This window comes from Camellia sinensis, chromosome 7, assembly GCF_055761805.1.
Source record: "Camellia sinensis isolate YWXY chromosome 7, ASM5576180v1, whole genome shotgun sequence".
In the NCBI taxonomy this organism is placed as follows: Eukaryota; Viridiplantae; Streptophyta; class Magnoliopsida; order Ericales; family Theaceae; genus Camellia; species Camellia sinensis.
In genome coordinates this window covers 122,154,164-122,172,145 of record NC_138967.1, presented here as the reverse complement: position 1 = coordinate 122,172,145, position 17,982 = coordinate 122,154,164, and the positions used below count along the sequence as shown (strand labels likewise).

The 17,982-nt window shown below is 35.0% G+C and overlaps 1 protein-coding gene and 3 non-coding genes across 19 annotated transcripts; all 4 read left to right on the top strand.

Moving 5' to 3' along the window:
- On the top strand, positions 1–6,878 carry LOC114258004 (uncharacterized). 16 transcript variants are annotated; one of them, XR_014335954.1, is made up of 8 exons: positions 4–266; positions 1,290–1,344; positions 1,624–1,696; positions 1,783–1,857; positions 1,962–2,428; positions 2,530–2,641; positions 2,950–3,044; positions 3,202–6,878. XR_014335954.1 is itself a non-coding variant. In XM_082879211.1 (3 exons), the coding sequence occupies exons 1-3, from the start codon at positions 108–110 to the stop codon at positions 2,157–2,159; spliced, it is 432 nt and encodes a 143-aa protein (XP_082735337.1). In that variant the 5' UTR covers positions 10–107; the 3' UTR covers positions 2,160–2,492. The 16 variants fall into 16 exon arrangements, 1 of the variants encoding a protein (XP_082735337.1); XR_014335959.1 differs by lacking the exon at positions 1,624–1,696 and having other exon boundaries at positions 2–266; XR_014335956.1 differs by lacking the exon at positions 1,290–1,344.
- Positions 6,879–12,492: 5,614 nt separating this feature from the next.
- Positions 12,493–12,584, top strand: LOC145796489 (small nucleolar RNA R11/Z151). The gene has a single exon (XR_014336956.1). It is a non-coding gene; the product is annotated as a small nucleolar RNA R11/Z151 (small nucleolar RNA).
- Positions 12,585–12,670: 86 nt separating this feature from the next.
- On the top strand, positions 12,671–12,791 carry LOC114258007 (small nucleolar RNA Z152/R70/R12). The gene has a single exon (XR_003627804.2). It is a non-coding gene; the product is annotated as a small nucleolar RNA Z152/R70/R12 (small nucleolar RNA).
- A 2,053-nt stretch (positions 12,792–14,844) lies between these two features.
- LOC114301105 (small nucleolar RNA snoR80) lies at positions 14,845–14,967 on the top strand. The gene has a single exon (XR_003642914.2). It is a non-coding gene; the product is annotated as a small nucleolar RNA snoR80 (small nucleolar RNA).
- The last annotated feature ends 3,015 nt before the right edge of the window (positions 14,968–17,982 follow it).

The window sequence follows — 17,982 nt, the reverse complement described above, 5'->3', positions numbered from 1 at the left end:
TCTCTCGCGCTCTTTCTCTCACTCTCATCCAGTCTCTTCTCTCTCTCTCTCTGGTCTGAACTCGTGAAACCCTCTCATTGATTTCTTCCTTACCCTCTCACAAGCACATGAGCACTACCGGAAACCCCCTCTCTCCGTTCGAATCACACCATCAGAAGCCCTCTCTCTCCGTTCGAATCGCACCACTGGAAGCCCTCTTCTCTGTTCGTTTTGCTTCACTGATGCGGCACCACCGGAAGCCCTATTCTCCGTCCATTTCGCACCAGGTATCTTCTTTTCTATATATATATGTGCATATATATGTGTTTTCATTGTTTTGGCTTGTCAATTTGTATGCCCTTTCTTTGGTAGAAATCTATATATATGTGTGTATAAATCTATATTCTATAATAGAAACTTGATGCATCACATCTGTACGGGCAATAATATCAATAAAAAGTATAAAATATGGTATTTAGGATTTGGTGGGTGTGTCAAGTTTCTACATGTTTCTTTCTAATTTGTTGTTTCTTAAATTGAGTATCTATTCACCAGAACAACAACAAATGGTCTCAGTGGATAGTTGCATATTTCTTGTCTAATTTTATCAGATTGTTTGTGTCAATGTGGGTAATGGGGAGCATATGCATTTCTGGGAGGATGTTGGAAGGGGCGAGGATTATTTTGTTCATTGTTCTCTGGTTTGCATTGCTTGTCTCTGTCTCATCAGGTGTCTATTTGCCTCTATGGTTTCATCCTATATGTCTCTGTTGGAATTTGAATTTCTTTAGAAATCTTAATGACAGAGAGGCAAATGAGTTAGCGTTCTTGTCGTCCATTCTTGATGAGGTTTCTTTGAGGCATTCGGTCATGAGATTTTTGCCCATACACGTATTTGTGTGTGGTCTCTAGAATATGGCATCTAATGTGTTCAAATTTTAATAATTTTTGTGTACTAGTATATACATTGCTTTAATTAAGCATGAATTATTGTCTGCAATTTGTTTATAATGATTATACCAAAGCTTGAATTTAGTGTGAATGGTTTGTGCATTTTGGTCTTTGATAAAACTCATTTAGGAGACAAATTTTTGCAAATGTTTGGGAAAATGTTTAGCTTTATATATATCTTGATGATTTCAAATAGCTATAATTGTGGAGTTATTTCATTCAAATACATCCATTTGAAACTATAATAACATTATTTAACCAATCCAAAAGATAGTATCTGTTGATGCAAATATCACAGAGAGATTATAATTTAGTGATGGACTTTTTTGATGTACTGATTTTTGGTGGTTTGTTAGCAGATGCCAATCTTTCAATCAGATTCAATCCTATCCCCCCTTTTTTTGTTGAAAAAAGGTATAAAATACATATAATGGAATTGTCAAAATCTCTCTCTCTCTCTCTCTCTCTCCATTGACATTAGTGACCTTAATTTTGTTGTTTGAGTACATATCCTAGGAAGAATTGGCCTGTGGAATTCACTTCTTTGTCTACATCACTAAAATACCATGAGCTGTTCGGGAGGAGGATTTGAACCCTTCTTCAAGAAAATAATCATCGTCAAACAATTTACTAAGTTGACATTTTTTATTTAATTATTATTATTATTTTTTATAGTCTTACTCCTACAAATAGGTTTCCAACATTAATCCTAGGTTGAGGGAACATATAGTTCAATTCAATCATTATCGCTGCCATAGAGATGAAGGTAAGGCCTAGTTTTAATGAAATTTCGCTATTATTCATTCTAGTTCTTTCAAATTTACGTCTCTTGTTCTTTCCATTTCTATGCAGAAAATAGAGGTGAAAGTCAACATTCACTGCCATAAGTGCAAAAGCAATATATTGAAGTCGTCACTAAACTTCAAGGTATGAAGAATGGGTTGACAAGTTTGTCGAAATTTACTATGTTTTGAACTATGACATGTGTAAAATGATGCTATATATATTTTGAATGAACATGCATTGATCAGATATCGGTGGATAGTGAGAAGGGGATACTAACCGTTATTGGGAATGTTGATCCTGTTTTAGTTGCAACCCAAGTGAGGAAGACCAGAAAGGTAACAGATCTCATTGGTGTTGGTCCATCGAAGGCTAAAGAGAAAAGGCCCGACCCTCCTAAGTCTGAACCCGCTAAATGTATACCTGACCGTTGTAATGAATGCTAGCTTGTAGCTGTCAACTACGCTGTTCCCTATGACAACATTCCATTTTGCTCTATCTTGTGAGAGATTATAGCATCTAATGTGTCAAATTTTATTGATATACATTGATTCAATTATGCATAATATTGTCTACATTGTTACGGTCCCCTCACTAACATTCTCTGTTTTCTTTCTTTGTTGCCATATAGTCCTCTAGAGATTATCTGAATTCTTTGTATGTAGGTCGTGAATAAAGAGGATTAAATACCAAATGGGATTGGCACATACTGTTGGTACTAATCCTCTGGACCAGTTTAAATGTATTGGTTTATACATTGTTCCAACATTACAATGTCTCTGCAGCTCATTTGGTTCTTTTTGATCTTTTGTCAAGTGTTTGGCTCCACGGTCTTGGATTCCAAGGTCTCAAGTGAACATGATGAGATCCAAAGTCATTTGGCAATTGTTCTTCGTAAATAGTTGAGTCCATGCATTTAATGCTCGGGGTAATGTTCACTCAATTTTTTTCTCCATTGAATTATTTAACTGGTCTCATAATTACCATTCCTTCATTTAATGCTCTTGGTAATGTTCACTCAATTGTTCTATGTTTTTATGATGAATCACTTGATCCTCTAGAACCTACAATTTCTGTCTTATTTTTCACAATTAATTAATTTCTTGGCATAAATTGAGTCCGGTCTATTGATTTATTCGCTCTATTTGGCTGCAAAAATAAATTTTTATTGAGGTGTTTGTTCAATTGTAGCATGGTTATCCTTTTAATAGGTTGGTGGTGCTGGTGACATTGCAGAGAATTGCACTGGTTTTCTTCATCTCTCGTTGTGGATCCACACAAGCACCATGTATACATATAGGGCCTACTGCACACGTTTCATTATTTTCTAGGTTGGTAAGTCGTACATGTACACATGTCATTTTTTTCTTTGAGAAAATGGTTGTGGAATACTATTCTTCAAATTTCATGCTAATTTCCTCTTTAGGTCCATTATTGTGTTTTGATGATATCAAATTTCATTCTCTCATGGGCTATGTATGGTTCCAGTTGTGTAGAAGATTAAGTTAATCGTTCCATATTTGAGGATAATTCGATGCGAGCTCAACTCCTCTTTTAGCATCCTTGGAAACCAAAATCATTATACGGTTCAATTATATGAAATGCATCCTCTGCACCATTATATTATTAATTGTTATTATTATTTTGATATTATATAATCATTTTGAAATATACTATTTCGAATTCAGCAATATTACCAGGTAGAAATTACAAATGGTTTTTAGATTGGCTTTTAGGACACATGGCTAACATGTGATTCATAGTTCATAATAACGAAGAATACTTTTCATACTTAAGCTTGAAAATAGGCCATCGGAGGCCAAAATCGTGCAACAGCCACGAGACGGCCCGGGCAACACCTCAAACACCTCGGGAGGGACCAAAGTAAGTTGTGAAAACTTACGGAATTAGCACAGGACTCCCAGTTCGAAAACTAAGTCCAAAAATGTACTTTTTCACACTTAAGCTTGAAAAATAGGCCATCGGAGGCCAAAATCATGTAATAGCCATGAGATGGCTCGGGTAACACCTCAAACACCTTGGGAGGGACCAAAGTAATTTGTGGAAACTTACAGGATTAGCACGGGACTCCCGGTTCGAAAACTAAGTCAAAAAATGCACTTTTTCATACTTAAGCTTCAAAAATAGGCCATCGGAGGCTAAAATCATATAACAACCACGAGACGGCCAGGGTAACACCTCAAACACCTTGGGGGGGACCAAAGTAAGTTGTGGAAACTTACGGAATTAGCACGGGACTCCTGGTTCAAAAACTAAGTACAAAAATGCACTTTTTCACACTTAAGCTTGAAAAATAGGCCATCGAAGGCCAAAATCATGTAACAGCCATGAGATGGCCCGGGTAACACTTCAAACACCTCGGGAGGGACCAAAGTAAGTTATGGAAACTTACGGAATTAGCACGGGACTCCCGGTTTGAAAACTAAGTCCAAAAATACATTTTTTCACACTTAAGTTTGAAAATAGGCCTTCGGGGGCCAAAATCGTACAACAGCCACGAGACGGCCCGGAAAACACCTCAAACATTTCGGGAGGGACAAATGTGAGTTGTTAAAACTTATGGAAATAGCACGGGATTTCCGATTTGAAAACTAAGTCCAAAAATGCACTTTCAGCGACAATTAAGCTTGAAAATAGGCCTTCGGGGCCAAAATCGTGCAATAGCCACGAGATGGCCCAAGAAACACCTCAAACACCTCGGGAGGGACCAATATGAGTTGTGGAAACTAACGGAACTAGCACGGGACTCCCGGTTTGAAAACTAAGTCGAAAATTGTACTTTTTCACACTTAAACTTCAAACTAGGCCATCGGGGGCCAAAATCGTGCAACAGCCACGAGACGGCCTAGGGAACACGTCAAATACCTCGGGAGGGACCAATGTGAGTTGTGGAAACTTACGGAACTAGCACGGGACTCCCGGTTTGAAAACTAAGTCCAAAATTACAGTTTTTCACACTTAAGCTTGAAAATAGGCCACCGGAGGCCAAAATCGTGCAACAGCTTTGAGACGGCCCAAGAAACACCTCAAAAACCTCGGGAAGGACCAATGTGAGTTATGAAAACTTACGGAACTAGCACGAGACTCCCTGTTTGAAAACTAAGTCAAAAATTGCACTTTTTCACACTTAAGCTTCAAACTAGGCCATCGGGGGCCAAAATCGTGCAACAGCCACAAGACGGCCCGGGGAACACATCAAACACATCGAGAGGGACCAATGTGAGTTGTGGAAACTTACAAAACTAGCACAAGACTCCCGATTTGAAAATTAAGTCCAAAAATATACTTTTTCACACTTAAGCTTGAAAATAGGCCTTCGGAGGCCAAAATTGTGCAACAGCCACGAGATGGTCGAGGAAACACCTCAAACACCTCGGGAGGGACCAATGTGAGTTGTGTAAACTTACGAAACTAGCACGGGACTCCCAGTTTGGAAACTAAGTCGAAATTGCATTTTTTCACACTTAAGCTTTAAACTAGGCCATCGGGGGCCAAAATCATGCAACAACCACGAGACAACCTGTGGAACACGTCAAACACCTCGGCAGGGACCAATGCGAGTTGTGAAAACTTACGAAACTGGCACCGAACTCCCGGTTTGAAAACTAAGTAAAAAAATGTATTTTTTCACACTTAAGCTTGAAAATAGGCCACCGGAGGCTAAAATCGTGCAACAGCCACAAGATGGCCCGGGGAACACCTCAAACACGTCGAGAGGGACCAATGTGAGTTGTGGAAACTTACGGAACTAGAACGGGACTCCTGGTTTGAAAACTAAGTCGAAAATTGTACTTTTTCACACTTAAGCTTCAAACTAGGCCATCGGGGGCCAAAATCGTGCAATAACCACGAGACGGCCCGGGGAACACATCAAACACCTCGGGAGGGACTAATGTAAGTTGTGAAAACTTACGAAACTAGCACGGGACTCCCGGTTTGAAAACTAAGTCCAAATTTGCACTCTTTCACACTTAAGCTTGAAAATAGGTCACCTAAGGCCAAAATCGTGCAACAGCCACGAGACGGCCCGGGAAACACGTCAAACACCTCGGGAGAGACCAATGTGAGTTGTGGAAACTTATGGTACTAACACGGGACTCCCGGTTAGAAAACTAAGTCGAAAAAGGCACTTTTTCACACTTAAGCTTGAAAATAGGCTACTGGAGGCCAAAATCGTGCAACAGCCACGAGACGGCCCGGGAAACACCTCAAACACCTCGGGAGGGACCAATGTGAGTTGTGAAAACTTACGGAAGTAGAACGAGACTCCCGCTTTGAAAACTAAGTCAAAAAATGCACTTTTTTACACTTAAGCTTGAAAATAGGCCATTGGAGGCCAAAATCGTGCAACAGCCACGAGATGGCCCGGGGAACACTTCAAACACCTCGGGAGGGACCAATGTGAGTTATGGAAACTTACAGAACTAGCACGGGACTCCCGGTTTGAAAACTTAGTCCAAAATTACACTTTTTCACACTTAAGCTTGAAAATAGACCTTCGGGGGCCAAAATCGTGCAATAGCCACGAGACGGCCCGGGGAACATCTCAAACACGTCGGGAGGGACCAATGTAAGTTGTGAAAACTTACGGAACTTGCCCCAGACTCCCGATTTGAAAACTAATTCGAAAAATGCATGTTAAATTGTATATTTTATGAATAAGATAATAATTGTCTAACTTACATTTTTATTTTTATTATTATTTTTTTTTTTGTGTTTCATTTTTTTGTCGATTCGAGACTTGATATGGACATGTTTGGTAATTTGGAGGGCAGATGGTAGCTCATTTTGTGTTTTTGTTCATATTACCTTACATGTATTTTGGTTGCGTTATAAATTTTTTATTTTTGTTGGTATTACAAGGCATGTTGGGTAATCCGCCCTTGCTATTTTATTTTTGTTGATATTAGTAGACATTTTTTTGTTGGATATTAGGAGATGTGTTTGGTAATCTGCATGCGGTTGATATTATATTTTTGTGGATATTAGTAGACGTTTTTTATGGATATTAGGAGACATGTTTATAATCCGCATGCAGTTCATAGTGTATTTTTGTGGATAATGCTGAAATTCGATTGTGATGTTTATGAAAATGAACAGATTTTTGTATTGATTTGTAATAGATATTTTATTGAACAGGTTATTGAAATGTTCAGGGAATTATTACTGAAAAGAAAGAATTTTGGAAGAAAATAGTACCCCCATTTTCAAATTTTTTAATTTTTATTAGTGACGAAATAAAAAATGTCGCGGTTAGTTTTCAAAAAACATGACGAATAATTTTGTCACTAATGATATAATGCCAAACAAATAATTTCGTCACATTTGCTGAATATTTCGTCGCTAAATTGAAATATTTGGTGACAAAATATTTTTTGTCATTGAAGAATTTTCTTTTCTATTCATTTTATTGACGAATTTTTTTGTCACCTTAATCCATATCATTGGTAAGGAAAACTTTCGTCACTAAAATCTATTTGGTGACGAAATATTTCGTCGTGAAAAACAATTAAAATAAAATATCATTTAGTTTTGATGACGAAATTGATGTTATAGAGGACGAAAAATTCAACATTCGGAGACGAAACATTTCGTCACCAAAAATCAAAAATAGGCGACGAAATTGTTTTTCGTCACCAGGTACTTTCAGCGACGACGTATAGGCCATGAACGTGGTGACAAAATTTTTTCGTCGCAGATCACTTTAGTGACGAAATTTTGATGTTTGGAGACAAAATCAGTCTCTCACCAAAAGCCTTTTTTTGTTGTAGTGAAATTCAATGCATTAACAAATATTATAAAATTTATTGGCAACACCATAAATAAGTTGTTATTGATTTATTGACTTATTTGAATCACATCAACACTATTTACTTTTGTATATTTTTTCCTAATAAATAAAAGAATCAACTTTTAAGGTATACTCAAAACAAACCTTAGTTACTGAGAGCCTTGAGGTAAAATTTGAATTTTTTGTTTCTTGGTTTTAGTGAATTTGTTTTAATATTTAAAAAAAAAAAAGTACTTTTGAGTTCTACTAAATGGATCTATTTTTTTTTTAATTAAAGACAGTTTATAAAAAGAATAATACTATAAATTTACCCTTATCAATTCAGAAATTACTTAAAAATTAATCTCCACCACGCCTCATTATACCTCACACTACATAAATTAATCTCCACCACACAATCCCCCACCCAAAAAATTCTTGGTGGTAAGTCTAGGTTACTAGACTTTCCCCTATAAAAAATGTGATTTTTTTAAATTTTTTTTTATTTTCTTAATAAGGTGGATCCTATTAAAAAAAAAAAGTTAATTTTCTTAATTGTCAACCAAATTATTTAAAATCGAACAGTCAAAATATTTTTAGTTCAAATAGTCAAAATTAGACTTTTTTAATTGAGACCAAATAGAGTCTCGTTGTAATGAACTTCATTAACCTCCCCATTTTCTATATAAATAAACCATGAGCGGTTCAAAAAATTTATTATTATATACTGAAAAATTCCTAACATGTATAACTTATATTTTGAGTGAATATATAGTTCAAATCTCACTATTCCAAAAACAGAAAATTTTTTTTTTTGGTTTATTGGATTTTTTTTAAAAAAAGTAAAAAAAATAGAGAGATGATATGACCCAAATAAGTCAATAAACTAATAAATTGGCTTTTTTTCTTAATTATCAAAATAGACCAAAATATGAATTTGGTTTATTTCCAAACAAAGATCTATAACACGCAACCTACTGTGTCTTCGTTTAGAAAGTGGGTTGACTTTTTAACATTTTAAGTATTTTAGTTTGGGGTAAAAAATTTTGTTTGGGATGTATTTTTTTTGTTTTTTATTTTTTATTTTTGTAAGAGAAAAAGTAAAATAATTATAATTTAAATATGACATTTCATTATATTAACTTTTTAATCTATTTTAATATTTTATAACTATTTTGGCCCCAATCTAAGATGCCAAACGAAGCCCATTTAGAATAAATCCAATGTTATTGAGGACCACAAAGAAGGCTTAAAACATGTAATTGTCAAATTTTGGTACTGTCAGCGCATTTATGATGGTTAAAAAGGTAAACTAGTTTCATATTTGGCAATGAATAGTAATAAAATGTTGAATTTTATCTAATGGTACAAATGTTATTTCTTTTATTTTTATGACAAAATGTCAAATTGACATATTATATGTAACAATGAGAGATGTAAGGATAAAAATATTTGCTAACATTTACTTTTAGCTAAATTTTTTATACAACTCATATTAACATTGTAATCAAAATTTTAATTACATGCAAAAATCATTAGAAAATACAAAAAAATAAAATAAATAATAATAATAATAATAATCATAATAATAATAATAATAATAATAATAATAATAATAATAATAATAAAGTCTCCATGTAAAGAATTACAATAATTAAAAATATTAAATTTCTTTATCTTTTTTCTTGCCAAAATTTAATGAATTCCATCAAGACCCACATCCAAGTGTAGTGCAGGATCAGGATGCTGTGGAACATACAATAGTTTATCTACAATGCACCAATGGAAAAGTTGAAATCAGAGTATCATTGCAGAAATGGAAGCCTTAAATTTAGAAAGAGTTCCTCCATAGTTGAGAGTAAATCAGCAATGCAATTTCTTTTTCCCACAATCTTCTTATGTTATGTTTGGTTGAAAGATTTGGGATGAGATTTGAAAAGAGAAAGGAAAAAAGTAGGTAAAATATGAATAAAATATAATTACATTTCACCAATTGTCACACATATTTTCTCTTTTCTTTTTCAAATTCCTTTTTAAATTTCACAATCAAACGCATATTTATTGAAGTGGCAAGACAAAATGCATGTAAAGAAAGTTTTGAAAAAATTTTTAAATACAAGTTAATTTTTCAAATTTTACTTGCCACATCATTTGAGGGATTTGGAAAAGAGAAATTGTGTAGATGAATAATTTTTCTATATTTTTCTTTCTATTCCTTTTTTTCATTTCTTTTCTTTTAGTTCACTTTATCTAGTTTTTACTATTTTTTTTTTTTTTCATTTTTCATTTTTCTTTCTAATCAATCAGGGCCGAAGAAAAAATGATAAAGCAAAAGAAACCAAGGAAGAAAATAAGACCTCTATCAAACGATTTGAGTGGTGGTTCGGTTCACCGTTCTTTGTGGATTGAAGGAGTCGGTCTATGGTTGAGGCTTCCGTTTATGCTATGGATCTTAGAAATGCTTTTTTCCTCATCTCCTTCTTCTCTTGAAAATAAAAATAAAATAAAAAGTAACGCTATGTGACACACTTTCATATATATTATATATGTAGGTTATAATATTTATAAGTAACTCAATTCCAGAGTCATAATTAAAAAAAGAAATTATAACTAAATATTATATACATAAGATATAATTAAAACACTCTTGAATCATAATTAAAATAATGTCATGATCATCACAATGAATCTTAACCAAATATCATAAAAATCATAACCAAATATGCATATGATACACACTCTATTAAATTTTCTCAAAATAAAACAAGGACTACATAAGATATAATTAAAGTACTCTTGAATCATAACTAAAATAATGTCATAATCAGCATCATCACGATGAATCTTAACCAAATATCACAAAAATCGTAACCGAATATGTATATAATACACACTCCATTAAATTTTCTTAAAATAAAATAAGAATTAAGATAAATTTGGACACAAACTCTATCCCAACTAGTAAGAGCCTTTTCATTAGATTCAAGATTTAAAGTTTCCAAGATTCAAGATTCAAGGTCGAAGGTCAAGTCTCATGCCCTTCTTTATCTTTCTTTTTTTTTCCTTTTTTTTTTTTAAATAAAAAAATAGACACTTGCCATTAAAGAGGGAGATGGCTATAGGACAAACTAAGATATTCTAGTATAGATAAAATATATATATATATATGCATATATAGTGTGTGTGGGGATGAAGCTATTTATATCGACTAGAGGTTCTGATCAGCCTAGGGGTCTTAGATCCTTAGAAGCTGACGACTGACCCTTATCTGTTTTTGTTAAGTCATAAATTTTATACCAAAAAATTAAATATTACATTGAAACTCAATACACGCCAAAAAGGCAACAAACCCTTAAAAAAAAAAAAAAAAACTATTAACTACTAACCCAACATAATCTACTGAGAGCATCTTCAACGATTATTCAAATTTTTCATTAAATTTGAATAAAAAATAGCTCATTTTTCCAATTTGATATCAGCTGCTCCAATGGTGAACTTTTATCAAATTTGCGCCGGGACAACCGGTTGGTCGACAGGCCGGTCGACCGGTAAGGGCAAATTTTTTTTTTTTTTTGAATTATTTAAACTTTTTTTTTGAACTGGTTGAACCTTTTAGTGGTCGACCGGTCGATCGACTGGCTGGTCGACCGGTAAGGCAAATTTTTTTTTTTAATTGTTTGAACCTATAAATTTTGAACCGTTTGAACTTTTTAGTGGTCGACCGGTTGGTCAACCGGCTGGTTGATCGGTTGGTCTCCCGCAACGGTAACAAACAGTGATTTGCTGAAATCAGTATTCTGTCCATACTTTGATGAATTATTTGGTAAATTCTCAATTTGATATTGATTTGATGCAACTGTTGAAGCACCAAATAATAACTTTTTTACTAAAATTTAAATTTAATGTCAGATTTAATAAAGCATTGAAGATGGTCTGAATAGACCTCAATAAGGTCAGAGTTAAGCAAACAAATTACACACTGGGTCATAAAATAATATTATATTATGCCTATTATATCAACACTCAATTCTCCCACAACTAGCTCATGGTTTTGGAAGAACCACCCCTACTGTTTTGACACCATAGCCCAGGTTTTTTGCAGCATGTGCAATGGGAAAAACCTCTGAGCAGCCCCCAGCACCAAATGTTGTCGAGTTTGTGGCATCGCCAGGATCTTCCCTCACAATCCCAACACAACTTCGCCGGTAGCACCAACAAATTTGATATCAAACTTTGCATAGTCTTCATCCAACAAAAATCATCTCCAATAGACTAACCCAAAAAATAAAATAAAATAAAATAAACAAGAAAATATATGTATGGAAAGAATAATCTCCAATATACAACAAGACATTCATGGAAGCTCTAAAACAATCAAGCTACAAAATATCACTCTTGATAATGGCATCTCTAGGGAGGTTCAAAAAAGGCAAATCAAAGAAAACTACTCATCCATAAAAAAAGCACAAGATCTTAGACACACAAACAAGAATCTGTAAAGGAGAAGAATTTGACCCAGAGGTTAAGTAATCTGAACCAACGAGATAAGACCTTAGTTCTCACCATGAAGCTCACTCATAAAGAACAAAGACTAAGAAATTCAATATTTTGCATGGGAACAAGGTCAAAAATTGAAGTCGATTTTTTGATGAAAATAAGATCTTGACAGAGATAAATTAATTAAATTCAAATTCTTTCTTTGGTCCAATTATCAATTAGAAGATTTAGTTTGTATGAATCGCTATTGGTTTGATACCAATAATGGCATGTTAAGGATACATATGTACCCACGATTGAAAATCCATTGATGATACATTTTTCCTGAGCAAGAGGGAGAGAAGCCCCATGAAATTTATGGAGTATGAGGAGATAACACAAAACACACACCCGAAAGATATTTCATACTAACTAGTAGGAGTCTCTTTGGGTCTAGGGGCCTAATGATAAAATAACGCCCAATTAATATACATTAATGTGTGTTTGGGAGTCGGCTAATGATGATAAATAAAAATTATCTTAGAAATTTTCAGTGAGACTGCTTTTTATCAATTATCGGATTTTGTTACACACATTGAAGCCCTAAAATTATGTATGATGTATGTTTTGTTTTTAGAAAATAGTTTTGAGAAATGGTGGTGTGAGAGAGAGAGAGAGAGGGATATGGATGATGCTATGATGAGATGAGACACCAGTTAGGTGTTGTATAGAAGGCAGTGGAAGGGACAACAATATATATCCCCCCGTGAGCCTAATTTCTATTAAACGACTTTTCCATCCACTGAGCACCAATTCCTTCCATCCATCCATCCATTCTTGCCTACCTAAATCTCACTATCCAATTTCCAATCTTTTACAACATTAGAGCATCTCTAACCCATGCTTCAAATCCACTGTGGCAAGCCTAATGGTAATAATTGGCATCAAATAAAGATCCATTTGATACTTCAAATCCACTGTGGCAAGCCTAATGGTAATAATTGGAATCACTGAAAACTTCACCTGGTACTTCAATTATTGACTTGGCATTTGGCATCAACAGAGCATGTCAATTGATATGCTCCAGGCTTCATGTCTTTTCCTTTATTTGTTTTTTTATTCAAATGAAGTGCAACAGCCCACAGTCCAATGGTAAAGAATTCAAAATTGCTTTCGTGCTAGTACTCATCTCAACTACCCTTCTTGTTCCCGTTTCGGCCCCTGGCGACATTGTTTACCTTAGGGTTGACCTCTTGTACTTCTCGTTATTGTTTACTCCTCCAGGATTAGGACCCATGTGCAGGGCTGAGTAAGGAATCCATGAAATCCGTAATCCGATCCAGTCCAGTCCAATCCGATAAGTTTGGATTGGTTTTTTGAATCCGCGGTTCGGTTCCGGATTGAAGAATTAAAAATCCGTAGTCCACGGATTGGTTCCGGATTGAATCCCACGGTTCCGGATTGGAACCGATCCGGACCGTATACAAATAGTCTATATTTTTATTATACATCCTCTCCCATAGTATCTTCTCTTATTCTATATAAAATCTAAACTCAAACTTAAAACCGTATAATATCTTCTTTTATTACTTTTATTTGTTAGTTTTTAGTTTTAATTTGTAATAGTCTAAATACTTATGGTGAAACCAGTTTTCTTATGGTTGTTTAAATTCTAGAACAGTATGTCGTTATTATAGAAAACATCTTGCTATTAAGGAACTAATATAGCGCTATGTTTATATTTTTATGAAATTAAAGTGTTATATATATATATATATATATATTTTTGTTATTTAACTATGTGAATCCGTGGTCCTAAACCGATCCAATCCGTATTTAAATGGATTGGTTCAGATTGGTTCCATGATTTAAACAGATTGGATTGGTTCCGATTTTTCAAAAACCGTAGATAACGGATTGGTCCTGGTTTTACTCCAATCCGGTCCAATCCGGACCATGCTCACCCCTACCCATGTGTTCCTCTACCTCACTGTAAATGTCATCTCTAATTCTCACTTCCTGTCCGTTGTTGGTCATCTATTCTATACTACGTTCCTACAGACGGTGCCAAATTGTGGGTATTGATTTCTGACCACATAACCAAACAGAGAACTTAGCTGAAGAGCACGCAGCAGAACATATTAAGCCAACCACTTGCTAACAAGAAGATGAGAATACTTTGGTGGCTCGCCCACCCAGGGGCACTCTGACGATCAAGTCAATCAATTTATCTCTCAAAGATATCAAACAAGTACTAAACTCACCGAATAAAGCGTACCTTAGACTTACGAGGGTCCCTCACTTTTATAGCCATCAATGCCCTAGTTCCCTAGAAGTGTCATTTTATAGGACTCAAGTATAATGCTTATCTCAGACTCTTAGCTAGATAGTGATAAACTCCTTAAGAGCCTTATCCTTATCTAGACTAAGTATCCTCTCTTATCTAGGACTCTTGTCTCCTATTCAAATATCTCGAATTTCGACATTACCGCAACGAACCTCAGTAATGCCGTAGTCACCTCGGCAAACACGACCCGTCCATGTGGCACCTTGGCTGGCATCTCAAAGGCACCTTGGCTACATGGCGTCATTCTCAAAATACTTCCCCACAAGAACAATAAATTCGGAATATGGGGTGGAAAGTTTTCTTGTAAGAAATATCAAATTGATATATGTTAATTTGTCATCTATAGTCTTAAAAAAAAAATAAATGAACGTACTAAATTTTAAAAGCTTAGATGGAGATACTCTATTAGTATTGTATTTTGTTTTCAACTATGGTGGGTTCGTTATAGTTTTCGAAACAAAAACCTTTTTTCGGCAAAACCAAAGGTCCTCGGTAGAAGGTTATGGTTGCGTCCATTACCAATTCTGGGGGATAAATATGTTGGTTCCTCTTGGTATAATGGCTAGGACGCCAGTGTTTGTGGCTATCCTGATTTATGGTTTTCCAGTGCCATTTCATCCCTGAAACACCACATACATTTTTCTTACTTCATAATTTGAGTTTCGTTCACTTGTATTATTTATTTTTGGCCAGTTCTTACTGGTCTAAAGCTTTTTGGGCACTTAGTATTGAGCTTCCATAGAATCAATTACTACTAAAATTGTAACTTGATGTTAAAATGTTTTTTATTTTTTTCAAATACATATAATTATTTTGTTTTAGTTGTGAGTTGACAAGAAATATTTAGAACGATGTGTCAGGGTGTATATTTTTTTATAGATGATATCGTGTTGGTTGATGAGACTACAAAAGGAGTTAACACTAAGTTGGAGACTTAGAGAAAAACACTTAAATCTAAAAGATTTAGAGTAAACAAAATTAAGATAGAGTATATGGAGTGTAATTTTAGTAACAGTAACAAAGGAAATAAAAGAGAAGTAAATATTGAGAATCAAAAACTACCTAAGAGTAAACATTTTCGTTATCTAAGATTGATTATCACAACGATTAGTAATGCAGATGTGGTCCATATAATTAAGGCGAGATGGCTTAAGTAGATGATTGCTTTTGAGGTACAGTGCGATAAATGAGTACCCACTAAACTAAAAGGAAAATTCTATAGAACCTCTATTAGATCAGTGATGTTGTATGGATGTAATATTATGCAACTAAAAAATAACATGTAGATAAGATGAGTGTTGTTAAGATGAGGATGCTAAAGTAGATGTGTAGTAAGACTATAAAAGACAGGATTAGAAATGAGTCTATTCGTGAATGGGTAGAAGTAGCACTGATTAGGGTTGTAAACGAGCCGAGACGAGTCGAGCTGAGCTTGAACTTGAGCTTGAGCTTGGCTTGTTTGCATATCAAGCACGTTTATTGAGCTCGAGCTCGGCTTGAGTTCGGCTCGGTTTGTTAATATTGATAAAACTCGAGTTCAACTTAGCTCGGCTCGACAAGATTTTTTTTAAATATTATTTAAATAAAAAATATTATTTATATTATTTAATATATATGTATAATAATGTGTTTATTATGTAATTTAAATAAAGATAAATGAGCTGAGCTTATTCGAGCTCGATCTCGCTTCGTTTACTAAATGAGTCGAGCCAAGCCGAGCTTAGCTTTCGTGAATAGCTCTATTCATTTGCAGCCTTAGCACCGATAGAAGATAAGCTGAAGAAGAATAGATTGAGATAGTTTGGTCATATACAACAAAGGCCAATAGAGTCAGTAGTGAAGTGAAGCGATACAGTGATTGTAAATAGAAGTATTAGGAGAAAGGACAAATCTAGATTAACGTGAGCTAGTGTAATAAATAGATATATGAATCTTATTATTTTGACTAACAAAATAGTCTTTGATAGAGTCGAGTGGAGAAGGAGGATTCATGTAACCGATTCCATTTAATGAGACTTAAGAGTTAATTTGACTTGATAGACATATAATTATTAGAAAAAAAGGGTTTTTTACTGGCCGGTCCTGAGTTTTTCACTTATTCCCCTCTCAGTCCTGACTTTTGATCTTGTGCACCAACAGGTCTTGAGACTTTTTTTTTGTACCGTTTTACCCCTCCTCTGTTCTGGTGCGTTTCTGTTTGGATTTTCCATCAAAATATTGTGTTTGTGATTTGGATTTCTGTGGAACTTCACGATTTGTTACTGTATCTTTGTGATTTGTGGAGCTTCGTGATTTTTGATTTCGCGATTTGTGGAGCTTCGTGATTTCTGATTGCGCGATTTGTGGAGCTTCGTGATTTCTGATTTCGCGCTTGGTGTGTCTTCGCAATTTGTGATTTGTGATTTGCGATTGCGTGTTTAGTGATTCTTCCTACTTGCGATTTCGCGTTTGGTGTATAGCTACATTTTGTGATTTGTGGTGTTGTGGAGTTAGGTCGACTGGTATGTTTGATTTTGATTTCAATTTCAATGTTTTGGTTCTTTTTAGTTTGAGTTGGTGATTTTGATTTTGTGGTGATATTGTTGTTACTCTGTTGTTTCTGTTGCGATTGAATTTGTGTTTTGATCATGATATTGAAAGTTTTGAGATATGTATTTATTGATTGAATTTTAGATTTTTATTTTTTTTGGTTACGAAATTGTGTTGATTGAACACAGGTGTTGGTTTGTTATTTTATACAGTGATAATTTTATCACTGTGTATTTTGGGGGTGATGTTGGATTAACTTTTTCAACAGTGATAAATTTATGAGTGAGTATGGGAATAGAAGATAATTTTATCATTGTATTTGATTTTGTTTTAGGGTGTTTGAGTTGTTTTCTGAAATGTAATTGTTGTTTGTTGCAGGATTTATAGTGATGGAGAATTGTTTGTTTCTTATAACGACCCCGGTCTTTTCCCATTTGATTATTGTATCCGGACTGTTCCGTAGATTCTGTCATTGTATAATGGTTGTTGTTGTTGTTCCTTATTTTCTCTTTTGGAATTATAGGATGTGTTGGGCAGGTTTGTTCAGGTTGGTTGGGTTTAGAAACCAAGTGTTGCTGTCCAGAATTTTGGTTATTCGCTCGAGCGAGAGTTTGCGTCTGGGTTGGACCTGTAGCTTTGCATTCTTGGCTCGAGCGAGCTTTTCTTCGCTCGAGCGAGTTAGTTTGTTCTTCGCTCGAGCAATAGTTCCTTCGCTCGAGCGTGAGCCTGGTTTCAGACCTGAGGGTTTGAGTTCTTCGCTCGATCGAGCTTTCTTTCGCTCGAGCGAGCTTTTGGGTTGTTGGCTCGAGCAAGGCTTCCTTGGCTCGAGCATGGATTCTCTGTGTCTGGTCGCTCGAGCGACCAAGTCTTCGCTCGAGCGAGCCTGTCCAGTTTAAATACACAGCAGCGGGATTTGATCAGTCTTTTTCATACTCTTTTGATTCCAAACCCTAGGTTCGACCTCTCTCTCTCCCTACTCACCTTCTCTCTTAGGTTTGATCTGTTTAGAGAGTGTTTCAACCCTAGTTGCTTTATTAAAAAGATAGAGGGAGTCGAGAGCTTTCATTTAATCTGAACATTTGGCAATTTGGAGCATTTTGGTCTTTGGGCACTCATCTCTGTCTTC